The 19,605-nt window shown below is 32.5% G+C and overlaps 1 protein-coding gene across 3 annotated transcripts; it reads right to left on the reverse strand.

Annotated features, from left to right (window-relative positions):
• Positions 1-469: 469 nt before the first annotated feature.
• LOC108199683 (electron transfer flavoprotein-ubiquinone oxidoreductase, mitochondrial) lies at positions 470-11,868 on the reverse strand. Of its 3 annotated transcripts, XM_017367617.2 has the most exons (18): positions 11,502-11,868; positions 10,486-10,562; positions 9,683-9,789; positions 8,795-8,876; positions 8,609-8,717; positions 8,084-8,130; positions 7,908-7,982; positions 7,277-7,393; positions 6,050-6,118; positions 5,368-5,460; positions 4,950-5,052; positions 3,587-3,711; positions 3,247-3,296; positions 3,065-3,131; positions 2,476-2,555; positions 1,862-1,990; positions 1,701-1,767; positions 470-896 (listed from the first exon to the last, which is right to left on the reverse strand). In XM_017367617.2, the coding sequence occupies exons 1-18, from the start codon at positions 11,719-11,721 to the stop codon at positions 813-815; spliced, it is 1,701 nt and encodes a 566-aa protein (XP_017223106.1). In that variant the 5' UTR covers positions 11,722-11,868; the 3' UTR covers positions 470-812. The 3 variants fall into 3 exon arrangements, 2 of the variants coding, with proteins under 2 accessions (XP_017223106.1, XP_063938951.1); XR_010286343.1 differs by lacking the exon at positions 470-896 and having other exon boundaries at positions 2,476-2,575; positions 11,502-11,846; XM_064082881.1 differs by lacking the exons at positions 470-896; positions 1,701-1,767; positions 1,862-1,990 and having other exon boundaries at positions 2,476-2,571; positions 11,502-11,846.
• Between the last annotated feature and the right edge of the window lie 7,737 nt (positions 11,869-19,605).

Raw genomic sequence — 19,605 nt, forward strand, 5'->3', positions numbered from 1 at the left:
GAAAACCCATATCCGACGCGAAATCTATCGTGTAATTTCGTGTTCGTGTACTTTCGTGTTTCGTGTATCGAAAATCAAAACCCATATCCATTTTTTTCGTGTCGTTTTGTTTCGTGTTAGCGTGTCACGTGTCAAATTGCCAGGCCTATTATTTTCCTTTTAGAAAAAATTATGGGACTGAACCTCTTCCTCAAAAGTTTATCGAGTCCGAAGCTTACCTTTTGTTTTTGTTTTTTAGGTTACATATATATTGGGACATCATCAACAGTAGGGATTAAGAGGATTGAAGACAGGAACTTTGATTGCAAGACAAGAGAAAGGAGACTGACTGGTCACCCGCTCTAAATAAATGCTCTCGTTTTTTGTTTCTTATCATCTATTTTCATGTAATTCTCTTTTTAATGAACGAAGTTCCTACGAAAACTAACAAGAAAGAGCAGGTCTTAAATTACTACTGGACAACCGAAAATCGGAATAATTTGAAAGGTATACATTAAATTTTATATTATATTTTGCTAATTGTATCTTTAAAATGTCGCTTCATGGTAAACTTCTCAATCAGAGGGTAATTGTTCTGGGTATTGCATGGAATCACATTAAACAGAAGAAAGACATATGTAGCTCTAGTTTTCTTTAGAAATGGTACATTCTCAGGACAGACTGCCCTAAGCATTGCGACCAGCTTCCTCTATTAAGGCCTTCCATTTCGCAACTATGTTACCTTTAAATTTGTCGATGAGGTGTTTTTGGCAGTGTGAAACTGCCAAATGCGCATGTTCTAACAATAAGTATTGGGAAAGGGACTGCATAGTCTACATCATCGAATAGCCAGGGCCACCACCACCTTCAGGGACTGTCCACTTAATATTCTGCTTTGGGTCTTTAATATCGCATGCCTAACAAAAAATTGAAGATGGGAGTATATATAAAGTCTTAACATAACTTGACAGCAAGAAAAAGGCTACAAAATGCAACATAACATGTTAATAATCCCTGTAGACAATATACTATAAAGGGCATCAAGCAGCCGAGTATGCTCAGTATTTAGATATTTTATGCAAATTATTCCATGTGTAGTAGGATGGTATAAAAAATGTCACATAGGGCCAATCTTGTTAAGCCGAGGACTATTATCTAGAACCGAATCTTAAGCACTTAAAAACTCAGTTACTACAGACTGCCTAATGCCTTAACCTGGAATATAGTCAGTTTTAAGTAGAAAATTTAACAAAATTCAGTTCTAGTAGGTAGCTAAACAAATCTCATATACTTTGTATGTCTACCATGCAAAACGAGGGCCAGAAATGATGTCTACGAACTAATTTGGTTGGATGGAAATGGAACGGAATGAGGTATGATTGTACGAGCAAATTTAAAGGTAGAATACAAATATGCTAGTGGGAACTAGGAAGGAAGAAGGAAATAAAATATTGCCTATGTTGAGGTTTTGGTAGAATATGAGTAGAACGTGGGTATGGGCATGTATTACAGAAATGGTGGGAGTGAGCCCTACTTTATATTGTTATAAATGGAATGTTGGAAGGAATAAAGAGTTAAATATTTTCCCTACAGAATAGCAAAAGTTTCAGTCTATTATTTACCCAACTTTATTCATTCCAACCAAATGGAACATATGTCTCTTCTGTTTTACATGAATTTATGAAGTTTTTACAGCAGCTTATGTCGATGTATATACTTACCTTGCAGTGCAGGCAGTTTTGAGCATTTATCTGCAGCTTTAACTGACCCTTCTCATCTGGGACATACCTGTACTTAGAACAATATTAAAAGAATAATAATAATAACTACCATAAACATAGAGAAACTATGTGAAAAATGTCTTATCAGTGAAGTATCTTACTCATACACACGTGCAGGACAGTATCTTGATTCTGGTCCACCATATTTTGGCAAGTTTATGAGTGAGGGAATATTGGGGTCAGTCAAGCGAAGATGAGCAGGTTGGTCATGGTCATGATTTGTGTTGCTCCTGATAAGACATGCCAAATTTTAAACACGAGCATACGGATCTTAGAAAAACAATTTACATATTTATATATATATATAGTCGCTGTAAAGACTTAACAAACAAGATGCTGAATACAATGATATCGGTTAGCCCTCCTTTCTTGATTTCATTGATGACTATTTTGTTTACTAAAGTTCCTGTGTCCAAAGCTGAAGAATGTCTTGAAATCACCTACTATAACAGAGATACTACTGGCTAATATGATTCAGACTAACGCTTGCTCTGATCTCTGCTATAGTTTCTGAATTTGCTATAAGAATTTTATAGTTTAAATTTTCCACCTGATATCCTCTAGATTTAGATGATATGATTTCTTTACCTGCAGTGACAATCAGTCATCTTCATTCTGTTCTGTTAAGCTGCATTACTACTTCTTCTAAAACACTAATTAGAAATTTCAGAGAACTTGGTGAACTTTGAAAATCTGAATTGTATATATTGCTTACCTATAGAGGGAAGTAGGTATATCAAAGGAGACAACTCCATTTGGTTTTGGATATTCAATCGGCGAGCATAGTTGTGCTTCCTGAGAATAAAAGTACCTGACTTTAACATTGACGCGGAATCAATTTAAATTTGGCACTAAGGCATATTCTATCATATACAATTAGTCAGTACTCAGTATCTTCAATACTCGCACTAATTATAAATTCACTCCTGACAAAATCATGAGTTGATATTCCAATTGCAAAGATAGATGATACCAATGTAATATATTTTTGTCAATCTATAGTATAAACAAGTTTGATAGTTGAAGCAGAAGTGAAGAATACTTTATTATGGTTCTGGACAATGCTTACAAGATGGCGTATAGATTCTAAATAGTTCAATAAATTCCATAGATAAGAATTCAACATGTGTCATCAGGTAATTCAATTTCTGCAACTGAAATGACTTTTTTTTTCCCAAACCCTCAAATTTTGACATTTTAATTTTCCTTCTATTAGAGAAAAAAATAATCTTCATTATCTATGATTGTAAAATTCTATGCAAGTAAATATCACTCTGCTGATCAGTAGAGAACAAAGTACTCACTTTAGTTGCTTCATGATCAGGTTTTCCATGCTTCATAGTTAGAGGGGATCTGCCCCTGAATATATAGCTGCCATGCAGAATTTGCAGTCAGTCATACTTTATCAATGAAAGTAATGTTACAAGATCTTATGACAGTTCAATGTATCTGCCAGTTCTTGTATAGTAAGAAAGGAAGAACTCACTGTTCTACAGCACTTAAAGCTAAACCAGGAAAAAGCCCATAATCAAAGGCCTGCATGTTAGGCAGAGAAGGAAGGAAGTTTACTGATCCAGTCAACCTAGTTGAATTCATATCATGTCCTATTCTACATATTAAAGGTTTCTTTTCAAGATTAAACCACCAAAAAGAATGATCTAATTTTATTATACCAGTACTACTATGTTGTAGTCAAGATAAAGAATACTGTTGTTTTATTAATTATTTATTAGGGGAAAAAGTAAAAAATAGGGGTGTGATTTGTATCATAAAAACATGAGGTGATAATTGTATAACAAACATATGAGGTGAGAAACAGAACGTACTGGCCGATAGTTTCTTGCTAGGTATAGTTCCTTCCAGATCCATGATTTCCGTAAATTGTCCCAGTATGACTTCATATTTAATCCTTCATGAAGTGCTTTATATGCAGAATCTGCAGCTAGCATGCCTGTAATAAATAATTGAATTGTGAAAGTACCTTCAGTGTCAAATGAATGCGTAAAGTGCATTACTCTAACTGTAGCTGCACTTTGTCGGAAATACAACTTGCAATACTATACTTATGAAACTACTACTTGCAATACTAAAAGATCACAATTTTGTCCAGTTTACCTAATTTCTTGGGAAAGAAATTGTCCAATTCACATTTCAGCAATTACATTTGTATCATACATGTTTACCCAACTTAGAAAAGTAGTTGTTGCAAATTAAAGGGAAGATGTAAGCAACTGTAACAAGCTCTGATTGTAGTTTCGAAAGTATGGTATTTAAGTGGTATGCTAGGCAAACTGCAAGTACGTATAATAAGTGGTGGAACAACACTCCAAGTCTAATGGGGGCCAATTTTTTTACCCCCATAGTACATACAGAGTTAATTTAGAACGAAATTCATATGAATTACAATATCGTGATAATATTTACATAGTAATAATCACAACTTATTTTACCTGAAATATGCAGAAAATAAGATAAAGCAAGGGTAGGAAATGAGATATATCGATGGCACCATAACACCAATTACTAACATATGCACAGAAAAATATTTGATTTTTTTTAAAAGTCCCTGGGGACACGTGTCCCCAGGTTTCCAAATGTGGCACCGCCACTGCATATAATGCACTTTACTCCTTACTAATCCACAGATAGGAAAAACTGTTTACCCATGCATTAAAACACTCCATAGTCTTGAAAGTGCTGTCAGTCGATTCTGCATGTTTAAGAGTTTGAGATGCAGCATTCAAAGTTACAGCTATACTTTGTTGTGAAACTTCAGTTAATTTATTTTTTTATGTTTGGGTCAGATACTTGAATTTTTACGTGTCGGATGCCTGCAGGGGTGGATTCATAGATCAGGGGCCACCCATGTCGCACCCTGAAATGTCTAAATATATTACTTTTGTAAGATGAAATTATGCATGAATGAGTTGGTCTAATTTGGCAACTCAAGGAGTCCTATTTTCAAATGGCCAGGTCTGAACTTCCTGCTCGAATAATTTTTAGGAGTACCCAAATTATTTTAGTATATGTTTATAGCCTATGGGTAAATTATGAAGCACTTCAAAGGTTTCACATATAAATAAACACATTCTAATGACAAACACTAAAATCTGAATTCCCAAAAAAGGTGCACTTCAAATACAAAGATATTCAACTTAAACCTACACCCATCTTCAGGCAGATCCATACCTGATTTCATTGCAGTATGAGATCCTTTTATTTTTGGTACGTTAAGAAAGCCAGCTGAGCATCCAATAATTGCTCCGCCCGGGAAAACTGGGTATGGAATTGACTGAAATTCAAAAAACATTGTAATTGTAATACCATGAAGAGTAATAACTAACAGCCAGTCATTATAGCACGTCTCTACAAATTTCAGCTCTTGATCTGTATATGTTCACGTAATTACTAATGATGGTACTTAGATATTTGGACAGACGTGCCAAAAAGGGGACGTAGTACTTAATCATCTGGGTGTAAATAATATAAAATCATACATGGGAACTATTTTGGAAAAGATGCTTTAGGACGTGGAATGGATTTAGGATAGGTTCTGGGTTTTCCTTGGGAGCATTGTAAAGCACCAAAGAGAGTATCTATATTGCACCTGAAAACCGCCTTCATTTAGAGTGCGTGCACCATATTGGAGAACAGTTCCACCTTCGAGAAGAGTTCTGATGGCTGGATGGTTCTTGAGTTTCTGAAATGCAAATGAAAATAAAGGAGCTGATAGGATTATACTAGCTGGCAACTTCACTTTAGAAGGAAGACCAGCTTCCAATTCAATATAACGAACATAAATAATTATTACAGAAAACTCACATTAGGAGTAAAAGTTTTGGCCAATAGTTAGGAAATTCCTTTTATACACAAATTCTCAACAATAGCGGTCACAGATAAACAAAAACTCTGTTGAGAAATAATAAACAATATCTTACATATGCAGACACACATATTATATTCTGTATATCTAGCAAATCTATTCAAAATCTTAGCCCAAATTATGATACACACGAAAGTATCTAGCATAGTAAAGTTATAAACACAATTAATATTTAAGTTAAAACCAGAAATTATGAAATTTCTGCTTCAGGATTTCATAGAGACTTCAATTCACATATCACTTTGAGTACAAGAGCAAATATTAAGCAAGTGTGTGGGTCTGTGGTATGATAGAAAGAACGCAACATCAGATGCAAGAATCTATGTCCTTCGATATGTTTTACAATTAATTTGAAAAAAATATAGGAAAAAGTAAATATCAGAAATGACGAATGCTCTGCGATTACCTGGAATTCCTCATAAGGACTCATATAAGGGTTGTGATAGTCCAAAGCAACCACAAGTCCGATAGAGACCTAGATACAAAACAGTAGGTAATAAGTGCAAAGTTTCTTTAACTCACAATATTGTACTAATTATCCGGATTTGTCTTGGGATTTATATAAAATATGTGCTGTAAGAAGTTGAACGCTTTTAAAAATGTTCAGTCTCTATAATTATGGTTCACTTGTGTCATGCTATACTCTCCCAGGAGGGAGAAGGGGAAAGTTTACCCTTTTATTTCCTCTAATGTACCAACAGCTCAATTAAAATGTAAACTATCATTAAATAAAATTGGGGCAGAAGTGAATATGTATAACTTCCACTTACTGATTTTTGACAAGAATTAGTTATTTACAATAATTATCATTTTTGAATCAAGTAATTACGAACGTGCTTATAGCGTATATATTATGAAGTTGGAAAACAGTTAACAGGTGCAACATTTTACTCGTCCTGGTTAGCCAGAGATGATCCAAAAAGGGTATATAGCCAGTTGTGATGCATGCTGGTCAAAGGTCAAAGGAAATAAAAGTGTATACAAGGCGAAAGAAAAGAAATTAGAAAGTAAGGGCAATTTGGGGAATTGTGCTATGAATAGAAGAGGCTGGTAACATTAGTGTAGTGGGCCCGAGAGAATAGATAGAAAAGGAATAGAGGCGTGTTCATCTTTTTTTATGCAAGTTGTGAGTACGATAGTAGTGGGAGAGAATACTGGGGCTCTCGAATCACCCAGTACCTGTCATTCTGTTTTATCCGTACCTTTTCTAGTAAAAGAGCTGTTGAGTGTGTGTTCTATTTTGAATCGTCTCATTTTCGTTTGAAAATCATCTGTTAGTTCTTATTTGTGATTGAATCTATATCGTAGTTCATCTCACCAGTTTCGAGGAAAGTTTGTACTGTTACAAATTCATCAAAACGTGATTTAATTTAAAGTGGGCAAAACTGTGGGAACTAATCATTAACTACTGTTGACTACTAACATAACTTATGGATTCTGTGTCCACTGTTAGCTCAACATAACCATAAAAGAAGCGGGGGGGGGGGGGGGGGGGGGGGGGGGGGGTTATAATATACAACTATCCCCTTCTAATATTGGGTTTGGGAGAAAAGAAAATAATAATTGAAGAAACCCTGAAAAACATCAACTGGAAAACTAAAAACACATAATTGCACAGAAACAAGAACTGTACCTGTCTATCTTTCATATGGTACAAAAATGATCCCCCATATGTATTGTGATCTAAGGGCCAACCCAGTGTATGAAGCACAGAACCAGGTTTATGCTTCCTCTCATCAATTTCCCATACCTAAGCAGGTGAAGAGTACAGGTATAAGTTTTTCAAGAAGATAAAATATTTTTGCATTAGAGAAATCTAAACGAAGAAACTTTTTCCAATCCAAACGGTTAAATTATGCACCTTGCAACTTGCTCATAACAAACAATACCAGTGGAAGTGAAATCTCAAACAAAAATCAGAGACAAACTTGTTGATGTTTTAATTGTAAGAATTCAGGATTAACTTAGGAACTTGATATGTACAGGAGAGGTTCAGTATTTATACTATAAATCTGCAGAGAGAGAGAGCCTGAAAATATGGCACAAAAGGATATATAGTTATATATTTTATGAATCATGAAGAAGCTTACAGCATTTATTAGAACTTCTAAGCTGCCAAGTGAATAGAATATTCTATAATACGTATATATATATATATATATATATATATAATATATATGTGTGTGTGTGTATATATATATATATATTAATTTAGTTTTATTAAGGAAGAAAGAACATAACAATCAAGTTATGATGTCTTTTACCTCTTTAATTCCTAGAGCATAAGTTTGATGTTGTGCTTCTGCCTTATCTCTCAAGTTGTACTTGCTAATTATTTTCTGCACCGAGAGTACTTATAAGTAATCTTACTCACAATTAACTTAGTAGAGAGACGGGAAAGCAATATATACTAGTTTTCTATAAAAGACTATTTGCACACCTCCGATAATGAGCCACGACATCCTTCAGCAAGAAGATTTATACGCCCTGTAATTTAATTTACAATTTATTAGTACAATACTCATTTTCTAAAGAACAAGTACATACACACTGTCATTGTCAGGAGAACAAATTATGAAAAGCAGCTTTTGTGTGTAACTGTGAATATTTTCACTTCTTATTTAACTTCTTAGTCATCACCCGAGCCCAGATCTCCCTGCTGTGGAATTATTCTTGTGCCTTTCAAACAATATTTTATTGATTTTAGAATTGTGTAATCACGTTGATACATGTCAATGCATGCACATACATAGGTGATGCATTTCTTCTACACTGCCAAAAAGGCAATCTACTTGGACAAACCAACTCCATTGCATCATGGATGCAGAATTTTGTAGCGAAAGTAGCAGCAAGTCAGCAACTATATCACAAAAGTTCCAAAAGGAGAAGTTGGGGACCTGTGCAACCCAACATAGAGATTTCTATGGTGGAAAAATAAAATTAATAACAGATTTGGAGAACCCACCTTTTAATTCAACACCTCGCTGAAATGTATCTTTCCTGGAACCATCCTTGCCAATTCCCATGTCATTAGTCGCAATTCCAGTAACATTGTTATTTGCATCATATAAAACCTAAGCATTATACAACCTATTATAGCATGGAACCAAATATCTAAGATGAAAACATTCTAAAATAAATGAATAGATACCTCGCTAGCAGCAAACCCTGGGTAGATTTCAACTCCTAATTCTTCAGCCTTTGCACCTAACCAGCACACGAGCTGACTCAAACTGCATCATATGTAATTTATGGCAGACATAAGGACCTTGTGATACTATTATATACAGAAAGTATACAATAAAATTGCATCATCAAAAGAAGTTTTAGAAAGCCAAAACATCACTTAATAATCGTTGCTGTTCAGATACAAATTAATACACATATTAGTTTAGCAAAACAAGAAAAAAAGAAGCACATATTTAATATTATAACCAAATATGAAGTCAGTTTTGTTTGTTACTCAATCATATGGTTTGATCATGCAGGGTTACCAAATTGATATTTCATTGAACCTCTGTTCCAGTCTTCTAGGTGCTCTACATATTTTACCAAAATACAGAATAATGCAATGAAATTTATATTTTATGATATTAAACACGTTTTTAAGACTAAATTACATTTAAAAAATAAAAAAGGAATGCCAAATCATAAGAAGATCATTCTAAAATGATATGTGATATCTTCTGATTTGTGTCTTCTACTAGGGATGTGTAGTATGTGTTCTCTAAGACATAAAATATATATAAATAATGAACAAATATTCAATTTATTTCTTTACAAAAGAAAAAAAAGTTCTATATCTTTTTAGGATAATTAGCACGATTTCAAGGAACTGTAGAATGTTCTTTCTGACTTCTAGAATGCAGAATCATAACACGAGTGATTCGGCATTTCCCGAAACAAGTTACATCAGCTTCATTCTACAAAAAATTGCACAATTCACTATTTCTTTTCCCCAAGTCAGTTATATATAATTTACACAGAAAGTGGTACCAATATATTGATGTACAATTAATTGAGCACATCTTATGATTACCTTATTACATAGTTTCCTTTGTTATTAAAGGGACTTGGTATAGAAAATGCACGATTCTTGCTAAGTAGCCAGAACTTATCAGAAGAAACAGGGACTTCAATTGGTGCCTGAAAATAAGTGAAAGGGGATTTAAATCTAGAAATGCATAAAGTAAGATTCCAGATTCAAGGGCAGAACTGTGCTGTCAATTCTCACATATACATGCAGTCTTGCACACAGATGGTGCATATATGCTATAGCTCAGTCTACAAATCCTCATAACCTCATGCAAATATAAATTCACCAGGGATCTATCTAATACACTAGATTCCGGAAATTATGATACTGAATTCAGCATATTATTTTCTTTCATCAGGCAACAGGCAAAAACTCAGGTATCAATTGCAGGATTCTGGTATAAAATTGTTCAAACTTGAATACTTTCCCATATTAATAATTAGTTACCAACACCTAGGAGGTTGGCTAATACTGTAAGAAGTTTACAGTAACATGTAAACTATGTAAATTAGTTACCAACACCTAGGAGGTTGGCTAATACTGTAAGAAGTTTACAGTAACAGGTAAACTATGTACCCTTCTCATTAAGTTCGATGAAAAACACAACTAAGAAAACTATTTATCCTGGCAAAAAAAAAAAAGGAAAACTATTTTATGAGACTTTCCTATCTACCAGCCTTGAAGATAATTTTCTAGTTCTGGACAGCAGGCCATAATTGAATATGCACATCCCAACTAATAATGCTTTAGGAGAGTGATGCCTATGGAAAATATATTAAAAATATGAAAAACAATTATAAAAGTACTCCGTCTTTTTTCCATTGTGGGAGAAGTTCATCCAGTGCCCGTGGCTCAAAAACATTTCCTGATAGTATATGAGCACCTAGAGAATGAAATGAAATTATAAGCAGACATTCTTAGCAACATTGATAGAGTTTATTTTCCCAATTACAAAAGATCCGACATCAACAAAAAAATACGTGCACCGACTCCAAAAATGATCCTAAATTGTCAACTGATCTTCAAAATTTAAATGCTTAAAGGTAAATGTAGGTGCTATATACATCTGCAGCAGCAGTTAAAAACTCCAATATTCCATCCTACGTGTAGGTTTATTTCTATTGGGTATATAAGCATAACTGAGAAGAAAGATATAACGTGAAATCATATATATAACTATGATCATCGGGGTGGGCTATATATAAGCCAAGAACAACACTGAAATAGCCCATCTTTCTAAGAAACTGCTACTGTTCAAATTTAATTCAAAACAAATCCTAATATAATTTAACTAAAGATTTGGTCAACATCAACAAATTATTAAAGTAAAAATCTAAATTCAAAAATCAAACCATAATTCTAACACTCCTCCTTGCTTTGATTTAAACAACCACTAAAACAAAATATCGTCATCTTCATGTTCTCGGATACAACATCTTTTGCTTTCTCATTTGACTAAAAATATGATCAACATCAACCACTTTATATAATAAATCCAAAGTTAAAAATTAAAGCATAATTCTAGTACTAGGGTTATTTCCATCCATTAGCTCATAGCAATCTCAATAGTGGCACAGCACAACTTCCATAAGAAGAGAAATGGCAACAAATAAACATCACCTAGATTTCTTTAATAATCAAGATATTAACAAAAACTCGAAATAATAAGTTCGCTCACGTTCTAAATACTCAAAATCAATAAAATATTTCTCTAATACCATGCTTATAACATATAGACAATAAAATTTAAACACAAGCTGTTTTCTCGGGACACACGGGTTCGACTCTGACTCATCCCGAGGTGGGAAAAACGCAAACATACCTAGTTGAGCGCCTTTCTCAACAACACAGACGGAGTAATCAACGTCGTTCAGTCTACACAGCTGCTTAAATCGTATCGCGGCGGAGAGTCCAGCGGGTCCAGCGCCCACAATTACGACGTCGTAGTTCATACACTCTCTGTCGCTGCTAAAACTCCTTAATTGATTAAGCACTTTTCGAGGAGTTTTAAAGAGTGGTGTGAGGAGTGATTTGAGCTTCATTTTTAGGCAGGTGTAGCCACGGTGAGCACACCGGAACTCATATATCTACGACTATATTTTAGTCAATTTTAATCGACTAAACGGTATGGGGTTTTTTTCTTTTCAAATTTACGTCTTCTATTTACGTGTTCTTATGATTGATGATACTCCGTCCGTCCCAGTGAATTATTATATATATTGGAATTGGACACGGAGATCAAGAAAAAGTATAAGAAATGAATAAAGTTAGATGGAAAGTGGGTAAAATGGTGAGACCCATATATTTTTTAATAATAGATTTGAGATAGTTGAGGAAAATAGTGGGTATAATAATGTTTTTATTATTATAGAATAGAGATAGTGGGAGAATGTAGTGGGTGTAATAGTGTTTTATATTATAAAAAATTACTATTTTGGGAATGTACAGAAATAATGAGATATCTCAAAAAGGAATGTGTAAAGAATTGATTAGGACGGAGGGAGTAATTTTTTAACTTATCCCAAAAAAAATTCACGTTGCCAGCCTGCGACAAGTGAGTCATCCCCCTGCTGGAAAGTACTCGAATTTTAAAATATTATATAATTATATTTTCTAAATTTAAGATAAATAATTTTTTCAAAAAATATGATCTTAAAGTAGTACCGATCAGGCGATCATAATTTCAATCTGATACATAACTTAAGAGGCCTTTTATTTATTTCTTCATAACAATATTTAAAATTGTTTTATTATTATTTATATCAATTAACTTGATATTTTAATCATTTATTGTAAAATTTGTGGGTTAATTATCAAACTCATCATTCAAGTCGATAAAATATATCAACTTCATCACTGATCTGCACGGGTCTCACTAGACTCACTAAACTGATTTGACGGTATCAAAACCATCACTGTCGTTAACTTAGCTAACGAATTTATAAACGGAGTGACAGCTCGACAATACATATGACAAAAAATGGTTGGTTGATTGAGCGACAGCTAGCACAATGATGGCAAATGGCCAGCTATTTCTAATTTTTCCCGAGATTTTTGTACCAAACAAAGATATGCACAAATATTTGTATTTTTTTCCAAAATTAATATATTTATCTTAACTATATATTTGGAAATAAATGAGAAGAATGAAACAAAATAATTCAATACATGAACAAGAGGTTTAGATTTTACATCTGAAAAAGTTCAGACATAATTTATCCAAGAAATAAATTATCTTAACTATATACTTAAGCCAAGTACATTATTCATAAAATAAATTGCCCAAAAATAGTTAAGATAATTGTCCACGAAAATTTTATTTGGATAATTTATTTTGGTAAATTATTGAACAAGGGAAATATTTTAACTATATAGTTAAGCTAAGTAAATTATTTACAAAATAGTTTATTCAAAATAATTTTAATTTCTTGTTTAAGTATTGAAATATTTTGTTGCATTTTTCTCATTTATTCCTGAATACATAATTAAGATAAATATATTAGTTTTGAAAAAAATTACAAATATTTTTCCATGTCTTTGTTTGTTGCAAACATCCCTGAAAAATTACGATTAACTGGGCCCTTGCCTTCTATTCTGCTACTTGTCGCTCTGTCATCATCGCTTGCCATCTATACTGCCCAGCTGTCACTATGTTTATCATTCTGTTAGCTAAGTTAAGGGCAGTGATGTTTTTGATACCGTCAAATCAATTTAGTGAGTCAAGTGAGATTCTGTAGAGATTAGTGATGAAGTTGATACTTTTTGTCGACTTGAGTGATGAGTTTGATAATTAAGCCTAAAATTTTTAGAGTTGGCGATCTTACTAGTCAGGATTAGACCAGGCAATTTGACACGTAGTTAACACGAAACGACACGAAAAAAAGGATATGAGTTTTGTTTTTCGACACACGAACACGAAATTACAACATAATTTTTTTGTCGGATATGAGTTTTCATTTTGGGTGTATGAAAATACACGAAATATTTGTACATAATTTTTATTATATATATGTTGTGATATATTAAATATATAATTATATAAAAATATATATTTTATATGTACATGTAGATATTTATTGTAGATACATTAACAAATTTGTATGGAATTGTATATAAGTATAAATATATCATTCACATTTAATAAAATTATACAGGAAAATATATATTAAATCTATTTTTTGATTAAAATTATATCAATGTATTTTATATGTAATGTACATGAAAAATACACGAAACGTTCCAAATCACATACGGGTTTCAAATTAAATACACGAAATTAATAATGGACGGATACGAGTTTCATCTTCGGGTATAAGAAACACGAAAATATACGAAACGGAAGTATAAAAAACGAAATGATTAACAATGTTCTTGTATAACACTGACGTGGTGAGTTATTATATAAAAAAATATTAAGAAATTGAGTTATTATATAAACTAGTTGAGAAGCCGCGCGTTGCGGCGGTCTATAAAAATTATATTAATAATTCAATATTAATATTTGTAGAATAAAATAATTTTGTGGTTGTTTATAAAAACTATATTAACGTTTCAAAATTAATATTTGTAGGATAAAATAAATTTATATTATAAAAATCTTGATGTAATACCAAGACTAATATATAAAATTGAAAAATTGGATTATAATTCATGATTAAAAAATGAAAATAAATCAATACACATAATTAACAATTTAAAACACGACGAATCTTAATTTTATTTGTGTGTTTTTTTTTAAAGTAATCATGTTCTTACATTGTTACCTTCCGCCAATTTTTTTGAATTAATCGTGCACAAAAACATCTAACTTAAATCCGTGAGGTTATAGTATTGAGAAAGAAGAGGTTGTGTTTTGATGATCCAAACCTTACGATCTATAGGGGTATTCATAGGTGCAGAGAGACTAAAAAAGAACGGAGTTCTTGCTTCTAAATATGCCCGAAACTAAAAAAGGTAGTTCTAAATTTTAATATTTTTTCATCCAAGAATTCCAGAAAATTAAAAAAATAGAACGGAGTGATGTGAGAGATGCCACCTACACGCCTCTCGCTTCTCCATCATATTTTCCTGTATACAAAGTAAATCATATAAAAATTAACAACAACAAACATGTCCGATGAACAAAACAAATATTATAAAAGAATAACCAAACAAACATACATTACTAATAGTTAATTTATTGGTATCATCTATCAATATCATGTCAAGACTATATTTTTTTCCCGTGTTTGAATTTGTCGACTCCCACATAGCGATCTATAACTACCTTTGCTTGCAGCTAGCTTTATTTTTTTTTAATACTATATAAACAACCTTCACTTATCGTTGCAGAAGAACGGCACCATCGAGTTAAAAATCAAGCAAGAGAACTCTACAATCTACATGGGTATTTATAGGTGCAGAGAGATTTGTGTGCTACCCTTTCTCATAATTAAATAATCTGAAACAAAATCAGATTAAAATTTTCAAACTACTATGTTCTATAAATAATCTGACACAAAATCAGATTTTGAAACTTGCTTCTAATATACCCGAAACTAAAAAAGGTAATTCTAATTTTTAATATTTTTCATCCAAAAATTTCAGAAAATTAGAAAAATAGAACGGAGCGATATGAGAGACGCCACTTACACGCCCCTCGCTTCTCCTTTATATAAGTATATTGACTAGCTTATAACCCGTGCAATGCACGGGCGGTTAACATATTTGTTATTTTATTTTATATATCTTAAATTTATCTAATTTCATTGTAAAAATAAAATTATGATAGAATAATGTGGTTAAATAAATATTTTATTTAGCAGTTGGATAAATTCTTCATAGTTAAGTCCGTCAAATGGCTAATTAAATATTAGGTCGAACATATATATTTTAATGAGAATGTTAAAATATTTTTTTTTGCATGTTATAATTTAAGAAGGCCTATAAACTCATATATAAACTAACCAATCAATCTTTTTAATATTTCGTTATTAATAATTCATAATATGGTATAAAACATATTATAGTTTAAAGAGACGCATGAAACCAAATACCGACCCATCATACTAATTTGAATTTAATGTTTTGGTTTAATAAATGATAAAAAAAATATAGTATAACATGTTATACATTCAAGAGTTCCGTGGGTCGAATACCAACCCATTCACCAACTTTACTAACTGACCGACCAAGTGAACTTTTTATTTCGGCTTTATTAATATTGTAATAATATATAGTATATGACATATTTGTAATATTTCTTTTAATGTGAGATCATTAGAGTATTTAAAAATAATGTTATTAATGTATTTTTGGTTTAATAATATCACATGTTATTTATTAATAATTATATTTAATGATATTATATTTTTAATATATATGACGTCCGTGTTAATTGTAAAAACTCGATTTTTTAGTTAGAAAATCTAAAAATGATAACCCATTTTGATTAAAAAGACAATTACTATGTTGCTCGATATTATTTTAGAAGATTGAGTTCTTTTAGCTAATAAATATATAAAGATAATTTATTTTAATTAAAAAGAATAATTGGTTTTATATATAGATAGGCCCGTACTTCGGTGCAAGTACCGACCGCCCGACCAATATAATAATACTCTCTCTATTTTTTATTATTTGACGTTTAGACTTTTGACTCACATCTTTACGTATAAATATGTCGCCCATGTCCGTATTAATTGTAAAAGATTAATTTTTTAGTTAGAAAATTTATGAAAAGATAATATATTTTAGTTAAAAAAAGTAATTACCATGTTTCTTAATGTTATTTTAGAAGATTAAGTTTTTTAGTTAGAAATATAAAAAAGGTAATATATTTCAATTAAAAGGATTAATTGGTTACATCGATAGGCCCGTACTTTAGCCCAAATTAAAAAAGATAATTGGTTATATAGATAGGTCCAGAATAATTGGTTATATAGATAGGCCCGTATTTTTGGCCCAAATACTGATATATCAAACTTTTATTGTTTCGATTTTAAAAGAATTATTAATTGGTTATATAGATAGGCCCGTAATTTGGCCCAAATTAAAAAGAATAATTAGTTATATAGATAGGCCCGTATTTTGACCCAAGTACCGACGATTTTAAGAGAATTATTAATTGGTTATATAGATAGGCCCGTAATTTGGCCTAAATTAAAAAAAATAATTAGTTATATAGATAGGCCCGTATTTTGGCCCAAGTACCGACCGACCAAACTTTTAATATTAAGAAATTGAGTTATTATATAAAATATTAAGAAATTGGGGTTTATATTTATTCGAGTGGAATACTGGCCAGAGACTGTATTATGCAATATGTTTTTTTTTTCCAATATATTCTCTGCAATATGTTGTGCTTACTAATAATTAAGAAACATGAGCAGAGCATATTGCAGAACTTACGGTCTCCAATCATCCAATAACACTACTAATCTCATCCTACCTCACTATTGTTCTATTCCTTTTCCAGACAACCACAAATTAGTAGTGTTATTTTATGATCAAACTAGAGCTGGCAAATTATATAGGTCTCAAGCAGACTCACTGATTAATGTGGCTAACAAGCTAACATCGCATCACAAAAACTAGATAGCATAACAAATAAATTTTACTCTGCCTATATACTCGTTCCATTAGCAGTAGTAGTTGGGATGCAGATGTTTCAAGTCGCATGTGCTCCTCGTTGTTTAAACTAATCAACCTGTGTTTTGTGCAGATCGCGACCACAAAACAGTAATCAAATAATATTGGGAAATTATTGAGTCACATTTAGTGCCTGTTATACAGCTAATGGTGAAACTACAAGAAAAAAAGTTCTAGTTTATCAGAGACGTCCCAAGAAAGATATGTAAAGAAGATTGCGGAAGAATATATAAGATCGATATTAATAAATAAGAACAAAGTTCCATGTAGTCCACGTATTTACTGTAGTACCGTAGACCACGTATGTTCTGCGACTATAAAATGACATAAAAACATTGCAAAATGTTTTTGCAAATCATGTTCTATAAACATCATTATTTTGTTAAAAATTTTGACAATCCTAAACATTCTACAAGTTAAATAGTGAAAAACACATTATTCTACAAAACATGTTAAGTTTGCAGAACATATTTACATATTACAGAACATATGTGTTCTACTTCTCGAACATAAATGATTTTCAATATTTTTCATGAAATAGTGATATTTATAGAATGTATTTCACAAAAGGGTTAATGCTCTATTTGGTCACTGTACTGGACCAAAACTTTCAGTTGGCCTACCGAGTCAAAAAAGTTTTCATTTAAATAATAAACGACCTAAAAACTTTCAATAAGGTAACTAAGTTTAAAAAACATTTCAGCGCCGTTAATCATGTCTTTGACTTTAACGGCAAACGTTAATTTTAACGGAATTGCATATTTTTTTCAAATTTGCGGGTGTAAATTAGGGTTCTTGTTGGTGGCGGTGTTGTGGTTGAGTTTGTGGCGGCTGGAACTGTGACAGTAGTGGTGGTGGGTTTGTCTAAGTGTAGAGTGCGTGTGGTTAGAGAAGTGGTGGTGGGTTTGTCTAAGTGTAGAGTGCGTGTGGTTAGAGAGAGAAGCGAGAGATTAAGCATGTTTTAAAACACGGGGCTGATGATCTTGAACCTGGTGATGGTGCTAATGGTTACTTCCCCATGGTTCTTGTTCAAATCCCCATGTGTAATGAAAGAGGGGTGAGTGAGTTTTGGTCTGAATCGTGACAACAAAATCAATTTTTAGTTACTACTGATTTTCAACCCACCTGACTTTCTTAAGCAGACTGTTCCATATAGTATTAGTCATGTAGCTTCTTTTATGGCACAATAACAACTGATTGCAGATGGGTGCAGAGGTGGAGTATGAGAGGTAGAGAGAAGATGAAGGGAGTGGAGATTTGTTCTGTTAAATTTTTAACAGAAATTGACGGAATAGCCTAATTGAAAGTTTTAAATGGTACAATTATTTGACTGAAATGTTTTTTGACTCGGTAGGCCAAGTGAAAGTTTTGCTCCAGTACAGTGACCAAATAGAGCATTAACCCATTTCACAAAATAACAAGTTTCATACATTTTGCAATGTTTTTATGTCATTCTATAGTTGCAGAACATACGTGATCTACGGTACTACAGTAAATATGTGGACTACATGAAACTTAACTCTAATAAATAAATGTGGAGATACTAGTTAATATGAAGATATAATCAAAACCCATGTGTCAGGGAAGATGATTCCTATTGTCCATAAATGGTCTGGTATTCTGTTCTATTGAAGCAGGGAGTTGTAATAGCCACAGGGACATTCAGAAAATTCTTGCTTATGTCTATCCTTCTGTCGTCACTCTAACAGTGCCATGTCACCTTCTACTTCTGGTAGTTTTAGATTAAGAAAATGCTTAGAATGAGGATGAACATATCTAAAAGATGTGCATGTTAAAACAGTGTATATTGCGACTCAAAGCCAAATAATTGTACGCCAGCACGCCACTTAATTTCCTACTCTTTTATTCAGACTCGTCTGGCGGGCGTCTTAGGCTCCCCATTGTTTCTACTTCAAAATCTTCCTACTACAAATATCTTTTATTCATCAACTAAACACACTACAAAGGTGAAGAAAGAGTTGCCTGTTTTTCGCAAGAAAAGATGGGTGCAGGTGGGCGCATGTCCACTCCTAATGCCAAGAAAACTCAAGCATAAGCACTTCAAAAATCATCATCAGATAAAGATTTTCGGCTGGCCCAGCACCTTGATACATCTCTTCTTGAAAGTACCCCTGACCCCGTTTGATAACGAGTAGGCCAACTCATTTGATTGGGGTAGTTGCTGAAACCATACCAAATAGTTCTTCCAACAATAAAAACTGCAACAAAAAAACAGCCGCAGAACTACTGGAAAGGACAGTTTCAATATTGCCCAACGCTAAGAATTAGCAAGTAAC

Source organism: Daucus carota, chromosome 8 (assembly GCF_001625215.2).
Source record: "Daucus carota subsp. sativus chromosome 8, DH1 v3.0, whole genome shotgun sequence".
NCBI classification, from domain to species: Eukaryota; Viridiplantae; Streptophyta; class Magnoliopsida; order Apiales; family Apiaceae; genus Daucus; species Daucus carota.

What these genes read in the sequence shown, in the direction of transcription:
- LOC108199683 (XM_017367617.2), bottom strand. Translation starts at nt 11,721, where the DNA reads ATGAAGCTCAAATCACTCCTCACACCACTCTTTAAAACTCCTCGAAAA. An exon ending in TGAGAAAGGCGCTCAACTAG is followed by an intron (nt 10,563 to 11,501) that starts GTATGTTTGCGT and finishes TTCATTCTCTAG; the next exon opens with GTGCTCATATACTATCAGGA. An exon ending in AAAGGAAACTATGTAATAAG is followed by an intron (nt 8,877 to 9,682) that starts GTAATCATAAGA and finishes CATATGATGCAG; the next exon opens with TTTGAGTCAGCTCGTGTGCT.